Source organism: Triticum urartu, chromosome 3A, assembly GCF_056163025.1.
Source record: "Triticum urartu cultivar PI428250 chromosome 3A, HENAU_Tu73, whole genome shotgun sequence".
Classification (NCBI taxonomy): domain Eukaryota; kingdom Viridiplantae; phylum Streptophyta; class Magnoliopsida; order Poales; family Poaceae; genus Triticum; species Triticum urartu.
Genome location: NC_141875.1, coordinates 720,644,330 through 720,659,806, shown reverse-complemented (window position 1 = coordinate 720,659,806; position 15,477 = coordinate 720,644,330). Strand labels below are relative to the sequence as shown.

The 15,477-nt window shown below is 48.8% G+C and overlaps 1 protein-coding gene across 1 annotated transcript; it reads right to left on the bottom strand.

Annotated features, from left to right (window-relative positions):
* Positions 1-3,853: 3,853 nt before the first annotated feature.
* Positions 3,854-7,524, bottom strand: LOC147982140 (uncharacterized). The gene is made up of 3 exons (XM_087516212.1): positions 6,067-7,524; positions 5,161-5,709; positions 3,854-4,870 (listed from the first exon to the last, which is right to left on the bottom strand). The coding sequence occupies exons 1-3, from the start codon at positions 7,522-7,524 to the stop codon at positions 3,854-3,856; spliced, it is 3,024 nt and encodes a 1,007-aa protein (XP_087372338.1).
* Positions 7,525-15,477: the final 7,953 nt, after the last annotated feature.

The following is a 15,477-nucleotide window of genomic DNA, read 5'->3' as shown; positions in this document are numbered from 1 at the left end:
CGGGCTGATATAGTCTGGCACACTCCTCTCAACTGTTGTTTTTGGGACTATACATAAATGCCCCCAACTTCTTGTAACTTCCTAGCACGGGAATATGATGTATCCATGCCTGGTTCGAATAATTTCCGACACCTTATGCACGTTGCGACACATTCTTCCATTAATCAGACTTTTTTCATCAACAAAATTCTAGAAAATGTAAAACATGTTGAAAACCCCAACAACTTGCCATGGTGCCTTGAATTGGTCATACAAGGCCCTGTAAAAATATTGGAGACATCTCAAGGATGTCGAGAAACAACTTGCTCTTTGACGGTGGCCTACCCGAACATGCTTCGTTCAATATGGTCTATTTTTGTACATTGTTGAAAAGACCCCAAAATTTTGCCAGTAGTTGGGCATGACATGGTAGGCATTTATGTCAGGTTTAAACGATTTCCAACACCGTATGTAAGTTGCGACATGTCCTATCATTTATCAGCCTTTTCTTTACCGAGAATACTCTGAAAATGCAGAACTTGTCAAACACCCAAGCAACTTGACTTAATGCCTTGGATTGGTTATACAAGCCAATAGAAAATATTAGGTGTGTGGATGCCTACCATGGGCATGCTCACCTGCCCGCAAAAGTTAGCGTCATTTCAAGAATGTCCAAAAAAAAATCATGTTCAACGCAAGGTGTTCGGATAGGCATCTGTGCAGGTTTGAAGGGAAAATATATTTAAAATAATAGTTAAACGTGTACGTCAAACTGTCATTTAAGTTTTTAACATAAATACATAACTAATAAATACTCCCTCCATTCCTAAATATAAGTCTTTTTAGAGATTTCAATATAAACTACAAATGGATGTATATAGACGTATTTTAGAGTGTAGGTTCACTCATTTTGCTTCGCATGTAGTCCATATTGAAATCTCTAAAAGACTTATATTTAAGAACTGAGGGAGTACAAAGAATAAAATGAAAACAGAAAATGCTTTTTATAGACGCATTTAATAAATATTTAAGAATATAAAAGTTTGCTACTACAAACTGTAATTTTGCTACTACAAACAATATTTCAAATATTTGAACAAGTTTCAAAAGGAATATAAAAGTTGAAAGAGGAAAAATACAAATGAATGAAAAAAGAGAAGAAAAACGAAAAAATAGAAAAGAAATAAAAATGATCAGGCCTTGCGCAACTGAACGATGGCATTGCTTCCGTTGGTAGCCTTCTCGAATTTTTCGGAATTTAAAAATTGTTCCCACTTCGAAAAAAAACCATTTCACAAATTCAAAAAATGTTCGCGCAAATTCAGAACACTTTTTTATTTCAAAAACTGTTATTCACATATTTTGAAATGTTTTTAAATTTAAAATTTTGTTCAGGATTTTTGATTTTTTCACAATTTTGTTCGTGCTTTTCAAAACAAATGTTGGCGTTTTGACATTCTGAACAATTTTTGAAATACAAGAACATTTATTTGAAATTACCTTAAATATTTCCAAAATTCGAATATTTGAAATTTATGAATAAAATTTTAAAATAACAAACATTTTTGGAATTTAAAGGCATGACCATTTTTGAAAAAAGAAATAAGAAATGTAACAGCAAAAACGAAAAAATGAAAAGAAGAAAAAAAACTGTGGAAGAAAGATCGGCTCACAAAGTGTTCGTAAAATGTTTTTAAAATTCTCAGCCTGTTGGTTACTAAAAGCGTCAGGCTTCAAATTGTTCACTAAAGGTAGGTGGTCCTAGCGGCTATGCGCACATGTTATTAACTAGGACGTTGCGTGTTTGATTCCAACAACGGTGATCCTTCTTCGTTTACCACCGCAAATGGGCCAGCCCAAGTGAGCTGTCTTTGCGAGCGTACAGTACAGTTTATACATTCAAATGAAAAAGATTTGCAAATTAACCTGTGGTTGAGTTGGTTAGGTGGACAGTGATATCCCCAACCCACCAGGGTTCAAATCCTGGTGCTCGCATTATTCCTGGATTTATTTTAGGATTTCCGACGATACGTTTTCGACGACGAGGCGCCTACGGTGACTTCGAGACTCACTTCTGATACAAAGCAGATCCATTAACTAGCTAACTAACTCCCGATCTGGAGAACTACCCCACGGCCACTTCTCACATCATCTTGCGGCTTAGGAGAACTAACAGGACATGGGATCGTGTCGTGTGCATGGAACACGTCCAGCCTTAGCTACGTGCATGAATCAGAGGCGACCATGCATTATTAACAGAAAAACAAACTAACTTGGTCCTTCGTGGTGGATCTCGACCCTTGCCAGCGGGAGGGCTCTGTTTTTAGTTGGTCCTTCGTGTTTTGTTAGGGTTTGTGTTTTGCTTAGTAAGACGAGACGATGGTGGCTCCATGAAGATGGAATAAGGTTCTTCCCGCCTAGCCCCGTCCCGATGGTATTTCTAGCACCGTCGATGGGCGTGTGTCTCCAGTGGATCTGTCCTTGGTGGATTTGCTCGGATCTGGTCGTAGTTCGTCTACGTTCATGTGTCTTTAGGTTGGATCCTTTCGATCTACGTCACTCTTCATCGGCGTGTTGGTCCTACGTGGCCTTAGCACGACGACTTCCAGACTGTCTACTACAGTAAATTTTGCCCAGCTCCGGTGAGGGAGGGGCGATGATGGCGGCATGCCTTCGGCTCGCTTCAGTGTTTGTAGTCGTCGCTAGGTGGTCTATGGATCTGGATGTAATTTTTACTATATCTGGTGTTTGTTATACTGCCATGAATATTAAAGATGAATAGATCGAAAGTTTTCTTAAAAAAACAATATTTCACCCCCTTAATCTCATTGCCCACTGCTGATTCTGATCACTCCCAGACGCTTACGCAGCTCGCTGAAATGCACCCTTTGTTAACACATCAGCTGATTTTGTGTGCCAACGTGATCAATCTCCACTAGTCCGGTCTCCATACAATCGCGAACGTAATGGAACTTTATCTCAATATGATTGCTGCGGTCATGGTGAACAGGATTCTTACTCGGTTCTATGGCTAATTTGTTGTCAACCGAGTAACAATCCTGTTCACCATATCTGCAATAAGGCCAGTTAACCAAATGCCTTAACATGTTGCTGCACATGCGGTGACCTACTCTGCTTCACAGGAAGAAAGAGAAACGACCTTCTATTTCTGGGAGCTCTATGTGATCAGGTTCTTGCAGAGGAAGAAGACGTATCCTGATGTACTCTTGCGATCCCCGGTGTTCCCTGCATGACCACTGTTATTGTACCCGAGCAAGTGTGCATCACCATCGTCTACCCTGTAGAAGCAACCACAGTGCATTGTACCAAAATCGCCTTGAGATATGTGCTATAAGATCAAACAGTAGGAGAGGCGTTCGTTCCGACACATCAAAAATCTGATGTCAGTTTTTTATCGTTCCGTTTTGTTTTGTTCGTCCCATAACAAAAGAAATTGCAGTCACCTAATAAAGTGACCAATTTATCAACGCTATGCTCAATAGATCGTCAAACTAATATCATTTTGATTTCTCCTCCACCAAGTCACTAACCCAACTTAATTGATCGCTGATATATGTTTTTGAACTCCGGTTAAAAAAATGTACTTATTCAAAACAAACTACATCACGAGTTTTTATTTTTATTTTTTTAGAACAAAGACGCCAGGGGCGTCCGGCTTTAAATTAATAAAGCCCACAACATAGGCAGCGTAGCACAACCACATAACTCACACTATGCAACAGGCCAAAAGCGAACAAGTCAAGGGGGAGCAACAGACCGGAGACGGAAATAAGTGCGTTACAAGGCGCGACCGGCCTAGCGAAACGAGCACGCAGGCTCGGCTGAAAGTAGAACCAAAAGGGGCTGCCCATCCCTATGGGACAGCAGACGGCGCGGACAACGGGGCGCGGGACTCGGCGTAGACAGAGCGGAGGCAACTAATAGCATGACGATGAAGATCAGAGTCCTGTTGCCTTCCCAGCGGTGTCCATTGCTGCAAGAACATGATGCATTTGAAGATAACGTCAGCAGGGTGCGAGGGAAATACACCCTCAATGGTAAGTTTGTTACGAATATGCCAGATAGCCCTTAACATGGCCGCCGCACACGTCCACATGACCCGGCGCGTCGAGCCATGAAGCGAAGACAAGGAAGACACCAGCGCGGCACGGGAGCGGGGATCCCAATCCACCCCCGCGGCTTTGCGAACCGCACTCCAAGCGAAGCGCGGCAAAGAGCACCGAAAGAAGGCGTGATCCGCATCTTCCGGCACCCCACACAAAGCGCAAGGGCCAGCGGCGGGTCCATTGCGCTTGGCCAGGTTGATCGAGGTAGGAAGGCGATCTTGGCAAAGTTGCCATAAGAAGACTTTGATCTTTAGAGAGATTTTAGCCTTCCATAGCCCCATGGCAGCCGAAGGGACCTGGCCGCGGGTAAGCTCTCTGTATAAGGACTTGACAGAAAATTTGCCAGAGCAAGAAAGCCTCCAAGAGACCGTGTCCGCGGAGTCAGACAGGCGAACATCCGCAATCAACGCCCGAAGGCGATCCCACTCCGCCATCTCCGGCCCCGTTAGTTCTCTCCGAAAATTGATGTAGGGTGGAGATGAGCTAAGGGCCGACGCGACCCATTGGTTGGGCTCAACCGCAATGGAGTAGAGTTGGCGAAATTCGGACCAAAGGGGTTGTTGGCCAATCCAAAGGTCAAGCCAAAACCGCGTGAAGCGCCCGTTGTTAACCCCAAACTTCGCACCCCTGGCAAAGAAGGGTTTAAGGTCTTGAATGGAGTTCCAGAAGGGGGACCCATGGGGGGCCGCCTCAAAGAAATTTCCATTCGGGAAGTATTTCGCACGGAGAAGGTCGATCCAGAGACCAGTCTCACCCTGAGACATCTTCCAGATCCATTTGCACATGAGTGCAATGTTCATCAGCTTGGAGTTGATGATCCCAAGGCCCCCTGGGCTTTAGGTCTGCAAACGGCCTGCCATTTAACCATATGGTATTTCCGTTTAGGACCCGCTCCTTCCCAAAAGAAGCGGGACCGCGGGGTATCCAACTTAGTGTGTACCCCGTCCGCCAGCAGGAACAAACCCATGGCAAACATAGGTAAGGATGAGAGGCTGGAGTTGGTTAAGATTAGTCTAGCCCCTGAAGACATAAATCTCCCTCTCCACGGACATACCCTATCCGCTACCTTGGAGGTGAGAGGTTCCCAATCAGCGATCGAACTCGTCTTCGCCGTGATCGGGAGGCCGAGGTATGTGAACGGAAATTGGCCAAGTTTGCAATTGAGCAAGTTGGCAACCCGCTGGCTCTCGGCCGCGCCCATCCCTATGGACACTACTTCACACTTGTGGAAGTTGATTTTAAGCCCCGACATGAGTTCGAAACACAACAGAATGGCTTTGACCGTTGCAATACTGTGAGTGTCAGGCTCGAAAAGGAGGAGTGTGTCATCCGCGTATTGCAGGTGTGACACACCCCCCGGGATCAGGTTGTCAACCACTCCCCTGATGTGGCCAGCCAGACGGGCTTTGTCTAGCATGGCGCCCAAGGCATCCGCCACAAAATTAAACAGCAGCGGCGAGGCTGGGTCCCCTTGCCGCAGCCCACGCTTGTTGCGAAAGAAGTTCCCTACTTCTCCGTTCACCGCAATCGCCGTTTGGCCTCCCGAGACCAATTGCATCATACGGTGAACCCAAACCGACGAGAATCCCCGGTCCAGGAGAACCTGTCGGAGAAACTCCCAGTTCACGCGGTCGTAAGCCTTTTCGAAGTCAAGTTTCAGTAGGATCGCGGGCTGATGAGCGCGTTTAAGGGAGTGCACAATCTCTTTTAGGGCCAGCGGCCCTTCTAAGATGTTGCGCCCCCGAATAAAGGCCGATTGGTTCCTACTAATAATACGATAAGCTACCGGAGTCAAGCGTGTCGAGCAAGCTTTCGCACAAATTTTAAACGGAACATTAATCAACGCAATGGGACGAAAGAGCCTAATATGATCCGCGCCCGGAACTTTGGGAATTAGAGAGAGAACCCCAAAGTTTACGCGAGAGATATCTACCGTTCCCCGCATAAAACCATTGCAAACGTCAAAAATAGGCCCTTTGAGCACTTGCCAGAACCTTTTGAACATCGCCACCGGCCACCCATCCGGCCCGGGAGCGGTGTCGGATTTCATGCCCAGCGTCACCTTGTCAATCTCTTCCGGGGTGAAGGCCAGGCCCAGGCCCTCATTTTCCGCTTCCGTGACCCGCAACGCAGGGTCCCACACATCCGCCCTAAGCCGGGCACGGGATTCCTCCCTGGAACCCATGAGATGGATGTAAAAATCGTAAATGTGACGTACGATATCCTGTTGCCGCAAAAGGAGCCCCTGCTCGGATTGCAAGCGCAGGATTGCACATTTGCGACGACGACCATTTGCATAGGCGTGAAAATACTGGGTATTCGCGTCACCCTTGAGCGTCCACTTGATTCCTCCACGTCTACGCCAGTACTCCTCCTTAGCTCGGAGGAGGGACTCGACCTGGGCCTCAAGCGCGTAGCGCTGAGCCCAGTCTTGCTCCGAGAAGGTCTGCACGTCCGCCACAGCGTCCATCTGAGCAAGATCCGCAGTCAACCGCGAGCGAAGCAACTTATCGTCGCGCCCCTGGTTAGCCCCCCACCCTTTAAGGGCCGCACGCAAGCCCGCGCCTGCAGCGATCCAGAACTCCATCGGCCCGCGTACGCGCCCGATCCGGGCGACGCAATTCTCCCATTTCGAAAGGAAGATTTGCTCAAAGTCCGGAGACTCTAACCACGCGGTTTCAAAGAAGAAACGGGGACTGCGTTTTAGCCTTTCCTCCCCCGAGGAGAGAATGAGGGGGACGTGGTCCGACCCTATCCTCGTCTCGGCGTGCAAGGAGCAAAGAGGAAACAGCGCCTCCCACTCCGAGGACATAAAAACCCTGTCCAAAACCGACCGCACCGGTGTAAGTTGTTTGTTGGTCCAGGTATAGCGTGCCCCCACGCGAGCCACTTCCCTAAGGGCCATAGCTGCGATTGCACTATTAAAAATGGACACCCTTGTCCAATTAATACTACCGTTGTTTTTATCCGCTCCCGAACGGATTAAGTTGAAATCCCCTCCCACAAGCAGAGGAAGGTTTCGCGTGCCCAAAGACGCAACCTTTGCGTGGAGTTCTCCCAAGAACTCGAGCGAACGCGAGTGATCGGCCGGGCCGTAAACCACAATCACCTCCCACTCGCGGAGAGTTGCACGGTGGCGCGCCGACAGAAAGAAGCAACCAGCATCCCATGCCACCACCTCCAGGCAAACTAGGTTGATACCTAGCAACATGCCTCCCGAGTGCCCGACCGCCGGCACCCAATGCCAAACAAAACGCTCCAGCGGGTCAACAGTTAGCAGGTCCCGATGATTGAAATCGGTCTTGATAGTTTCCTGCAGGCCAACTACGTCGATCGCCTCGTTTCGAATGAACTCTTTTAACTGGGTCCGCCTCCCAGCGTGGCCGAAGCCTCGGATATTCCAAAATATGTACCGCATTAGATAATGCGATTGCGGAGGCGGATACTGCGAGCGGTCACCGCTTTGGCCACGCGCCGTGTCTTGGCAAGACGACGGTTGGAGGGGGACGGCGCAGCCCCTGCTACTATGTCCTCCTGATCGGGCCGCGCAACAGTCACCAGAGAAGCCCCTGCTTCTTCTGCTGCTGGCGCAACGCGGGCCAACGCTGCCTGGGCGAGCGCGGCCTGCGCGATTTCCTTAGCACGGATAAGAGAAAGCACTTCGCGCGCTTCCCCCTCGTCAGACATCCAAACACCATTATCCGCTAAGATACCCCCCAAGCACTCATCAGAATAATCGTCAAAGATCGTAAAACGGGGCACCGGATTACCTTCAGATTCCAGGTTCTTCTGGGCCTGCAGGAGTTGGGCGTGTTGGAGGGCAGGCAGGTTGCCCTTGGCACCCTTCAGGCGGGAGCTCGCCCGCTCCTGCGTCGCCGTGGACGTCACCACCGCCTTGGAGCGCTTGGCCGTAGAAACGGGCGCCACCTTTGTCACCTCCACTCGAAGCGCATCAGAAGCGGGAGGGGAGATGACTGACGGGGTACCACCCGCCGGACCCCCAGGAGAGGCCAACGCCATCACCACCAGCCGCTGCGGGGCAGGCGTGCTCCCACAGCCCGAGGGTGGGCTCGCCGGCGCCACGAAGGGAGTCTTGCGGCCCGCCGGCTTCTTGTGGAGCCTCGTCCCACCGACCCCGAGGCCTGACGGCGCCTTGGGAGAGCGTCCCGCGGTAGCCCGAGGCTCATCCACCACCGTAGCCACCGAATCGCAGGACATGTTGGAGTCGTACTGGTTGAAACCCAACTCGTTGCTGCCCACCACCACCTGCCGCTCCTCCTGGTCCTTCGCCGCACCCGCCGCTGGAGGCACGTCCTGGGAGTCCTTGTCCATGAGCCCAAGCTTGTCCCAAGTGGCAGTGTCAAAGGAGTCATCCCCCATGCTCGTATCGAGGTCCCTGTCCTTGTCGTTCGGACCCTTGTCCACGTTGGCTGGTGGCGGGGGAGGGGGAGCCGCGCCCTGCAGCTCGCCCGCCTCGGCCTCCAGGCGAATGGTGAACCCCTCGCTGTTGAACCATACTTGAACGTAGCCCTTGAGCTTGGCCGGCGAGCGACACGCGAAGCGCATCCGTACTGGGCCCAGCCCCGTCAGCGACGCTGGATCCACCTTCATGGGCCGCCCAATCATCACCGTCCCGGCCATAAGGCGGTCCACACGGCGGTGCTTGGGTGGCACACCCCATAGCTTGACCCACACGTCCGGCATAATCTCGGCCTTGGGTTCCTCCTGGCACAGATCCTTGATGTCCGCCATGATGTCGTTGAGGGAGAGGTAGAACTTTCCGCTGCGGGTCGCCATCCGTAGCATGGCCTTGTTGGGGAAGACGACCGAGAACTGGTCGACGCCGATGGCCGTCACCTGCCAATCCCACTCCCCTTCGAAGAGGTGGGGGAGCTCCGCCTCCAAGATGGGGATTGACAGCGTGCCCGGCGCCGCCGAGATGATCGCCGCGTCCGCCACCAACGGGGCCCGGACCTCCTCGCCCTCCGTCTCCACGAAAGGGAGGCAGAAGAAGCCCTCGCCAGGAATGGCGTTGCCCATGATCTGCAGCATCAGGGGCCGACCCCGCGTGGGGCAGTGCGCCGACGCGTGCCCTTCCTCGTGACAGACGACGCACAGGGGCTTGTAGTGGCACATGTTTTGGTAGTGCCCCACCCTGCCGCACTTGAAGCACTCCGGCCCGTCGGCCTCCTCCACTGGGATCGGGGCATCAGCCGAGCCCATCGAAGCCGACGGCCCAGCCACCAGCTGCAGCGACGCCGTGCCATCCCCCTTGTGCTTCTGCTTCTTGGCCAACGGATCCCCGCTCCGCTCGCCGCCCGGAGGGAGCTGAGACTCCTTCCTCTTGAGCTCTTTCTTCTGCTCCAGCCCACGGCGCCGATATTCCTCCTTCTTCTTCTTTTTGCGCTCGCGCTCCTCTTGATGCTTCCGCTCCTGCTCCGCAATCCACCATGGAGGCGGCGGCCCCCAGCCCCCGTCTTCCACGGCCTTCGCCGACGCCTTGGAGAGCGCCTTCGCCCGAAGCTCTTGCTCGCGCTGTCGATCCGCCGCCGGAATCGGGGGTGACATGGGAGGCTTGTCGCCGCGACGGGAGCCCATCGTTACCACAGTGGCGAACGACCAAGAGAGAGGTGGGGGAGGGGCAGAGCGGATAAGGCGACGAGCAAGGTGCCCGAAGCGCCGCACCTGAGAGTGGGAGGCAGGAAACCCTAGCGACAAATCTAGGGTTCCTTTTGGCACCCACAGCCACCTATTAATAGGAGCGGGGGCCCGCGCGGCCACCTCCACGTTGGGCCTGGGCCTATGCGCAGGCTCGCGGCAGGTCGTCGGGCCAGGCTGGATAGGCCCGCGCACGGAGAGGAGCCCCTGCACCCCCCCACTCGAAGAAACTGGCTGAGCCGCCAATGGGCCCCCCGGCCCAATTACATCACGAGTTTTACAATGACCAACCCAAAAGAATTTTGAATATTGGGTATGCATTTGCATCCTGATCCCCTAATTTACTCAATGGCAACACATGCCATGAGAACATACCTCGGAAAATGTTTTCTTGGCTAGCAACCACTCACATAAGTCGAACTCAAACATCAAGGAGCTAAACACGAGACGTTTGGCTTGCCTGCGCATCTCCTTCGTCTCCAAGTCAAGGATAATGAGCAGACCATGAGGCCACTCATTAGACCACATCCTCAGCAGCACGGCGCTGCTCATCTCTCCAGAGCCCTCAAACTCAATTATCACAGCGCCCGGAGGGATGTAGGGATGCAACGACCATAGCTTCTCCTCCACATCGATTACGGCCTCCCGTTCCCATTCACCATCGTTGAGTTGTAGCCAAGAGGAGACCGTGAACCCGTCAGTGACAAGCAACCGCAGCTTCCCGTCGGGCGATTTCCCTAGGTGTCGCTGACTTTCTTGGCACTTGACGGGCGGGAGCTTCGTCGTGTCTAAACTCCCCTTGTGGACATTGTAGGTGAGTATTTTATCATAACCACATACTACAAGCCAGTGGATAACACTTCCATGAACGACGACACCGTCGCGTTCTCTTTGGAGTGACCCTAAGGTGGGGTCGATGTCACCATCATAAGTTACAGGTCCCCAGCTGGTGTGGCCAACATTTAACGATGTGGCGGTCAGAACTCTGATATTGCATCCAGTGCCATCGAGGTTGGAGTCCACATCAGCGGCCACTAGCTTGAATGGGCAGCCAATGCCATCGGCTGCGGTGAGAAGAACATATGTGATAAAATCCCAATCTATTGGAATGCCCGACGGAGCCGAGAAGAAGGTGCGGTCTCCCGTGATGAAGTCATACACGCACAGGTGGTTGGACTTGTTCTGGCGCAATCTGATGTGACGTCGCTGGAGTAGGACGAGGCCGCCATGCGATGTCATGGGTTCGTATTCGCATAAGAGGTTGGCGGTGTGGCGTGACCTGAAGCGAGACAGATGGCCGTTGCAGAAGGATGCAGCAGCGGGCATGACATCTTTGTTCGTGTAGACGTAGGCAAGGAAACGGGAAGACAGGATGCCACCTTGTTGGGTGACGCGGCGGATGAAGGACGGAGAGAAGATGTCACGGCGGAGGTCCTTGCAGGCAGCTGCGCAGCAGATGAGGGTGGAGGGGTTGGTGCGCGCGACGATCTCCAGTATGAGGTCCGCGGGGAGCGTGCATGCTACTGGCGATTCCGGCATGAACGTGTTTCTACGTCCGCGTTTCTCCGGCGGTGCCATGGGATGTCTGGCACGTATGTCGTGTATTAGGCTGGCAGGGCTGGTTTGTCATCGCGTGGCGGCCTCGTCCTACTCCAGCGACGTCACATCAGATTGCGCTGGGTGTGAGGGGCACGTGGTAGTGGCTGGGAGAACAAAAGAGCATCGGACCAGGGAACACACGTCGCAAAAGGAGGCGATCGGCATGAGAACAAGATGTTTGGAGACGCATGATAGACCACGATCCCACGACTCATGTGCAACCGACGCAAGCTTCAGCCGATCGCCCGGCCATAAACATTTCTCTTTCTCTTTTGGCTCGCTCTGTTTTGCTGCGACATGCAACAAAAGTGAAGTGTTATGAGAACCAACCCCATGTTGCCGCGTGCCCGTTCCAGGTATAAGTCAAACATGGACGAAATTCGCAAGTGCCTGCCAATGTTTTAAATAGCGGGCTATACTAAATAGCGACGAACCTCCAAATCCACTATAGCAGGCTTGCTACATATTTTTTATAGTACAAAAACTTTTTTTTGTGGGACACAATAACTTCGTTCATGAAGCTACTCAATGAGTAGATAGGACCAGGACAGACTCTGGCTGCCGGGAAGCACAAATGCCACTCCAGGGTGTTTATTCAAAATGGAAACATAACGATACACGGTTATCATGCATCACGATGTTTATATCAACACCGAGTACACGCTCGGCAAACAAACTTATTCATCCTTCGGCATATTTGTATTCCTGTGATCCATGAACCGATCTCCTCCGGCCTACTTTGAAGGAGGATAACCTGGGCGTCGCCCCGTCGGTGCCCCATAACCGCCGCCCCAGCCACCCCCATAGTTATCTCGCTTCACGCTGGCAGCTGCAATGACGTTCAACCCAAGCAGGCAAGCAGGACCTTGTCAGATTAACTTACAATTTATCACGCAAAAAGAGGGACACTAAACACTGGAACTGAAAGTTTGTTCTTTCGGATCCGGCGAAAAACTGTGGACAACTAAGCAAATGAAATAGAGAGTTTGATACCTCTGGCAGCGAACACGCCTTGGGCGGCGAACGCGAGCGAGGCCATCATCACGCACAGGAATGCGGCAAAGGTCCTGAGGTGAGCCATAGTTGAAGCAAGAGAGGGGCGTGTGTTTTCTCTGTGCTTGGAACCAATGCCATTGGCATATTTATATGCCTGCTGATGGTAAGGTAGCTTCGCCATGTGCGACCAGTGCGCGTGTACAGGTCTAAGGGCATGCGTAGACAGGTCAGACGCAGTTACATAGGCCAAAACACTACTGTCGGAGAAAGGTAGCAGTGATGGAATTTTCCACGGACCCAGCGGCGATGTTCCACAGAAAGTCGCCCAAAACTCTAATTCAAGCGTTCAGATCGACCATGTCCGTACTTTTCTTGATAGCTAGGAGCAGCAGAGCTCCAGCGGGTATGTGTATCTACACTCTGGGTTCTTTTTAGATGGTCTCTGGGCATTTTTTACTTTGCCAATCTAAAACGAGACAATGATCAGTTGATGGTCTCTGACTTTATCTGTGATAGAACAAACGCTCTTCTCGGTCGGCTTGCTATCATTTTCGAGAAGATCGCGTACAAAACGTTACAGAGGCTAATAGGCCTATATTGTGTAATTTGCTCGGGCCTATCGATCTTAGGAATTCAAACTACGATAGTGTCATTCCAAACCTCTGGAATTACCTGATTATTAATACCATTATGCACCACCTCTATCAACTTGACCCCAATATATGCCGACACTTTTTGAAAATAAACCCATGCCAGCCATCTTTGAATGTTTTGTTCTACGAAGTGGTGCTTGGAAACCCAACAGGGAAGCCAACGGCCCACTAAGCCGAGATGGTGGCTGTTCGCCCGGGACACACGTTGACGTGTAGGAGCGGTGGCTCCTATACGGAGAATAGGTCACCACGGAGCCACCGTGTGCCCCCCCCCCTCCCGCTCGCTGGAATTTCTATGAGCCGGACCACTTTTCGGGATTCACCATCAACTGGTTTTGGGAAGGTTCTAAAACCATCCACAAACAGTGTTTTTTCTTACGATTTTTTCATTCTTTTTTCTTTTCTTTTTTGTTCCTTTTTCTGTTTCCTTTTTTTCTTTCAGTTTTTCATTTTTCATTTGTATTCTTGTTTTTTAATTTGAGAAAGCCTTTCCAATTCGTGAATATTTTTTGTTTCTTTTTTGTTTTCAATTTGCAAACATCTTTTTTCAAATTCGAGAACATCGTTTGAATTTGTGAACAATTTTTGGAAATCATGGCTACTTTGCAAATACACAAACATTTTTTTTCAAATTGGTTCCTTTTTGACTTTTCACTTTTTTGTAATTTTCTTTTAGAGTTTGTGAAAAAAATTTGGTTCATCAAATTTAAAAAATGTTCATCTAATTCAATTTTTGTGCACTGGATATAAAAAATGTTCATTGGTTGCAAAAAATTCATCAAATTCCAAACTTTTCATATATTTTCAGAAAATTTTCATCAAATTTAAATTTTGTCCATTGAATAAATAATTTTTTCATCCTTTTTTTTCCAAAAATGTTCCTGAATACAATGTTTGTTCATCAGGTTCTAAAAATGTATATTGAATTCAAAATTTGTTCATCAAATACAAAAAATGTTTGTTATTATGAAAAATTTGCCAAATTTAAAAATGTTCATTCCTTTTGAAATTGCAAACATGTTTTGAATTTGGTGAACAGTTTTTTTGAATCCTTGAGCTTTTATCATTTCCCGAAAAAAATTAATATCATGAAATTTTTTTGAATTCATGAACATTTCACAAGTTGCGACTTTTTCTTGAAATCGAAAATTATTTTCAAAAAGTAAAAAAAAATAAAACAGAGAAAAGCAGAAAAAAATAATGTGCTTCCCAGCCCGCACATGGGCCAGCCCAAGAAGAAGAGGGGCGCGTGGGTGGATGGGGGTGGGGGGGGGGGAGGTGTGCGCTCCCTGGGAACTGGTGAAGTCACGCCTAGTGCGCGAAACCCTTGCTCACAGGTGTCGGTGCCGGTGTTGAGGTCTGCCGCTAACTCGAGCATGTTTGCCGCGGCTGGGTACATCACGCGGTAGTCGGAGTGGTGCACATGGATATTCTTGTCCTTCTCCGAAGCCATGAGAGCGTCGATGCGCTTGCGGATGTCCAAGGCTACTGCACCACTCACCATGTTTATGAATTCAAAAAATGTTCATGAATTCAAAAAGTCGTTAGTGAATTAAAAGAATATACATGACATAATAAATGCTTGTGATTTTTTATAAAATAATGTTAACAAATTCATAGTAAATTTTGTGATAAAATAATGTTCATGAATTTGAAAAACAAAATCTTGCATCAAACAATGTTCAGAATATTCCAAAAATGTTTACGAATTAAAAAAATTGTTCCCAAGATTTAAAAATTTCATGGACTCAAAAAATGTTCTCCAATTCATAAAATGTTCAAAATTTCAAAAAAATGCTCATGCATGCAAAAAAAAATAAAAACAAAAAAGCGTTCAAGAAATTTAAATATCATTCCCACATTTCAAAAAAATGTCTATTCAATAACAATTCGTGAATTTCAGAACATGTTCACAATTTGAGAAACATGTATCAAATATGTAAAAAATGTTAGCAAATTAGAAGAATATTAATGATTTCATAAAATGTTCACGAATAGGAATATTTTTAACTATTTAAAAAAAGTTCACTATGTCGAAAATCATTGACCATTTCAAAAAACAATTGACGAATTCAAAAGATCATCGCACAATGGAAAAAGAAAAATTGAAAATAGAAAATGAAAGAAAAAATGAAAAGAAGAAGCAAACATGAAAAAATGAAATAGAAAAGCAGAAATGAAAAAGGAAACGAAAAAGTAAAAGGAAAAGGAATATAGAAAAGAAAAAGATAAAATGAAAAGGATATAGAAAGTAAAAAAACAAAAAGAAAAAAGAATAAACCAGTTCAGGTGGAATTATCGAAAGACGGTGCAAGTTGGCCTCACTCGCCCTGGCGGCGAGCCCTAGGACCTCGGCACACACCTGGCCGTGTGGCACCCCTATGGCCTCTCTTGTTTGTTCCCAAAGCTTCCTTGTCCTTTGTTGCCCGAAAAAATTCATGTTAAATTTGCACTGTCCATCTTAG

Excerpts from the sequence above, each read along its gene's own strand:
- LOC147982140 (XM_087516212.1), bottom strand. The coding sequence starts at position 7,524 with ATGCGGTACATATTTTGGAATATCCGAGGCTTCGGCCACGCTGGGAGG. Across the intron at positions 5,710-6,066 it reads TCAAAGGGCCTATTTTTGAC|GTTCTCCTGGACCGGGGATT; the intron begins GTTTGCAATGGT and ends TTTCTCCGACAG. Across the intron at positions 4,871-5,160 it reads CCTCCAAGGTAGCGGATAGG|ATGTCTCAGGGTGAGACTGG; the intron begins GTATGTCCGTGG and ends TGGATCTGGAAG.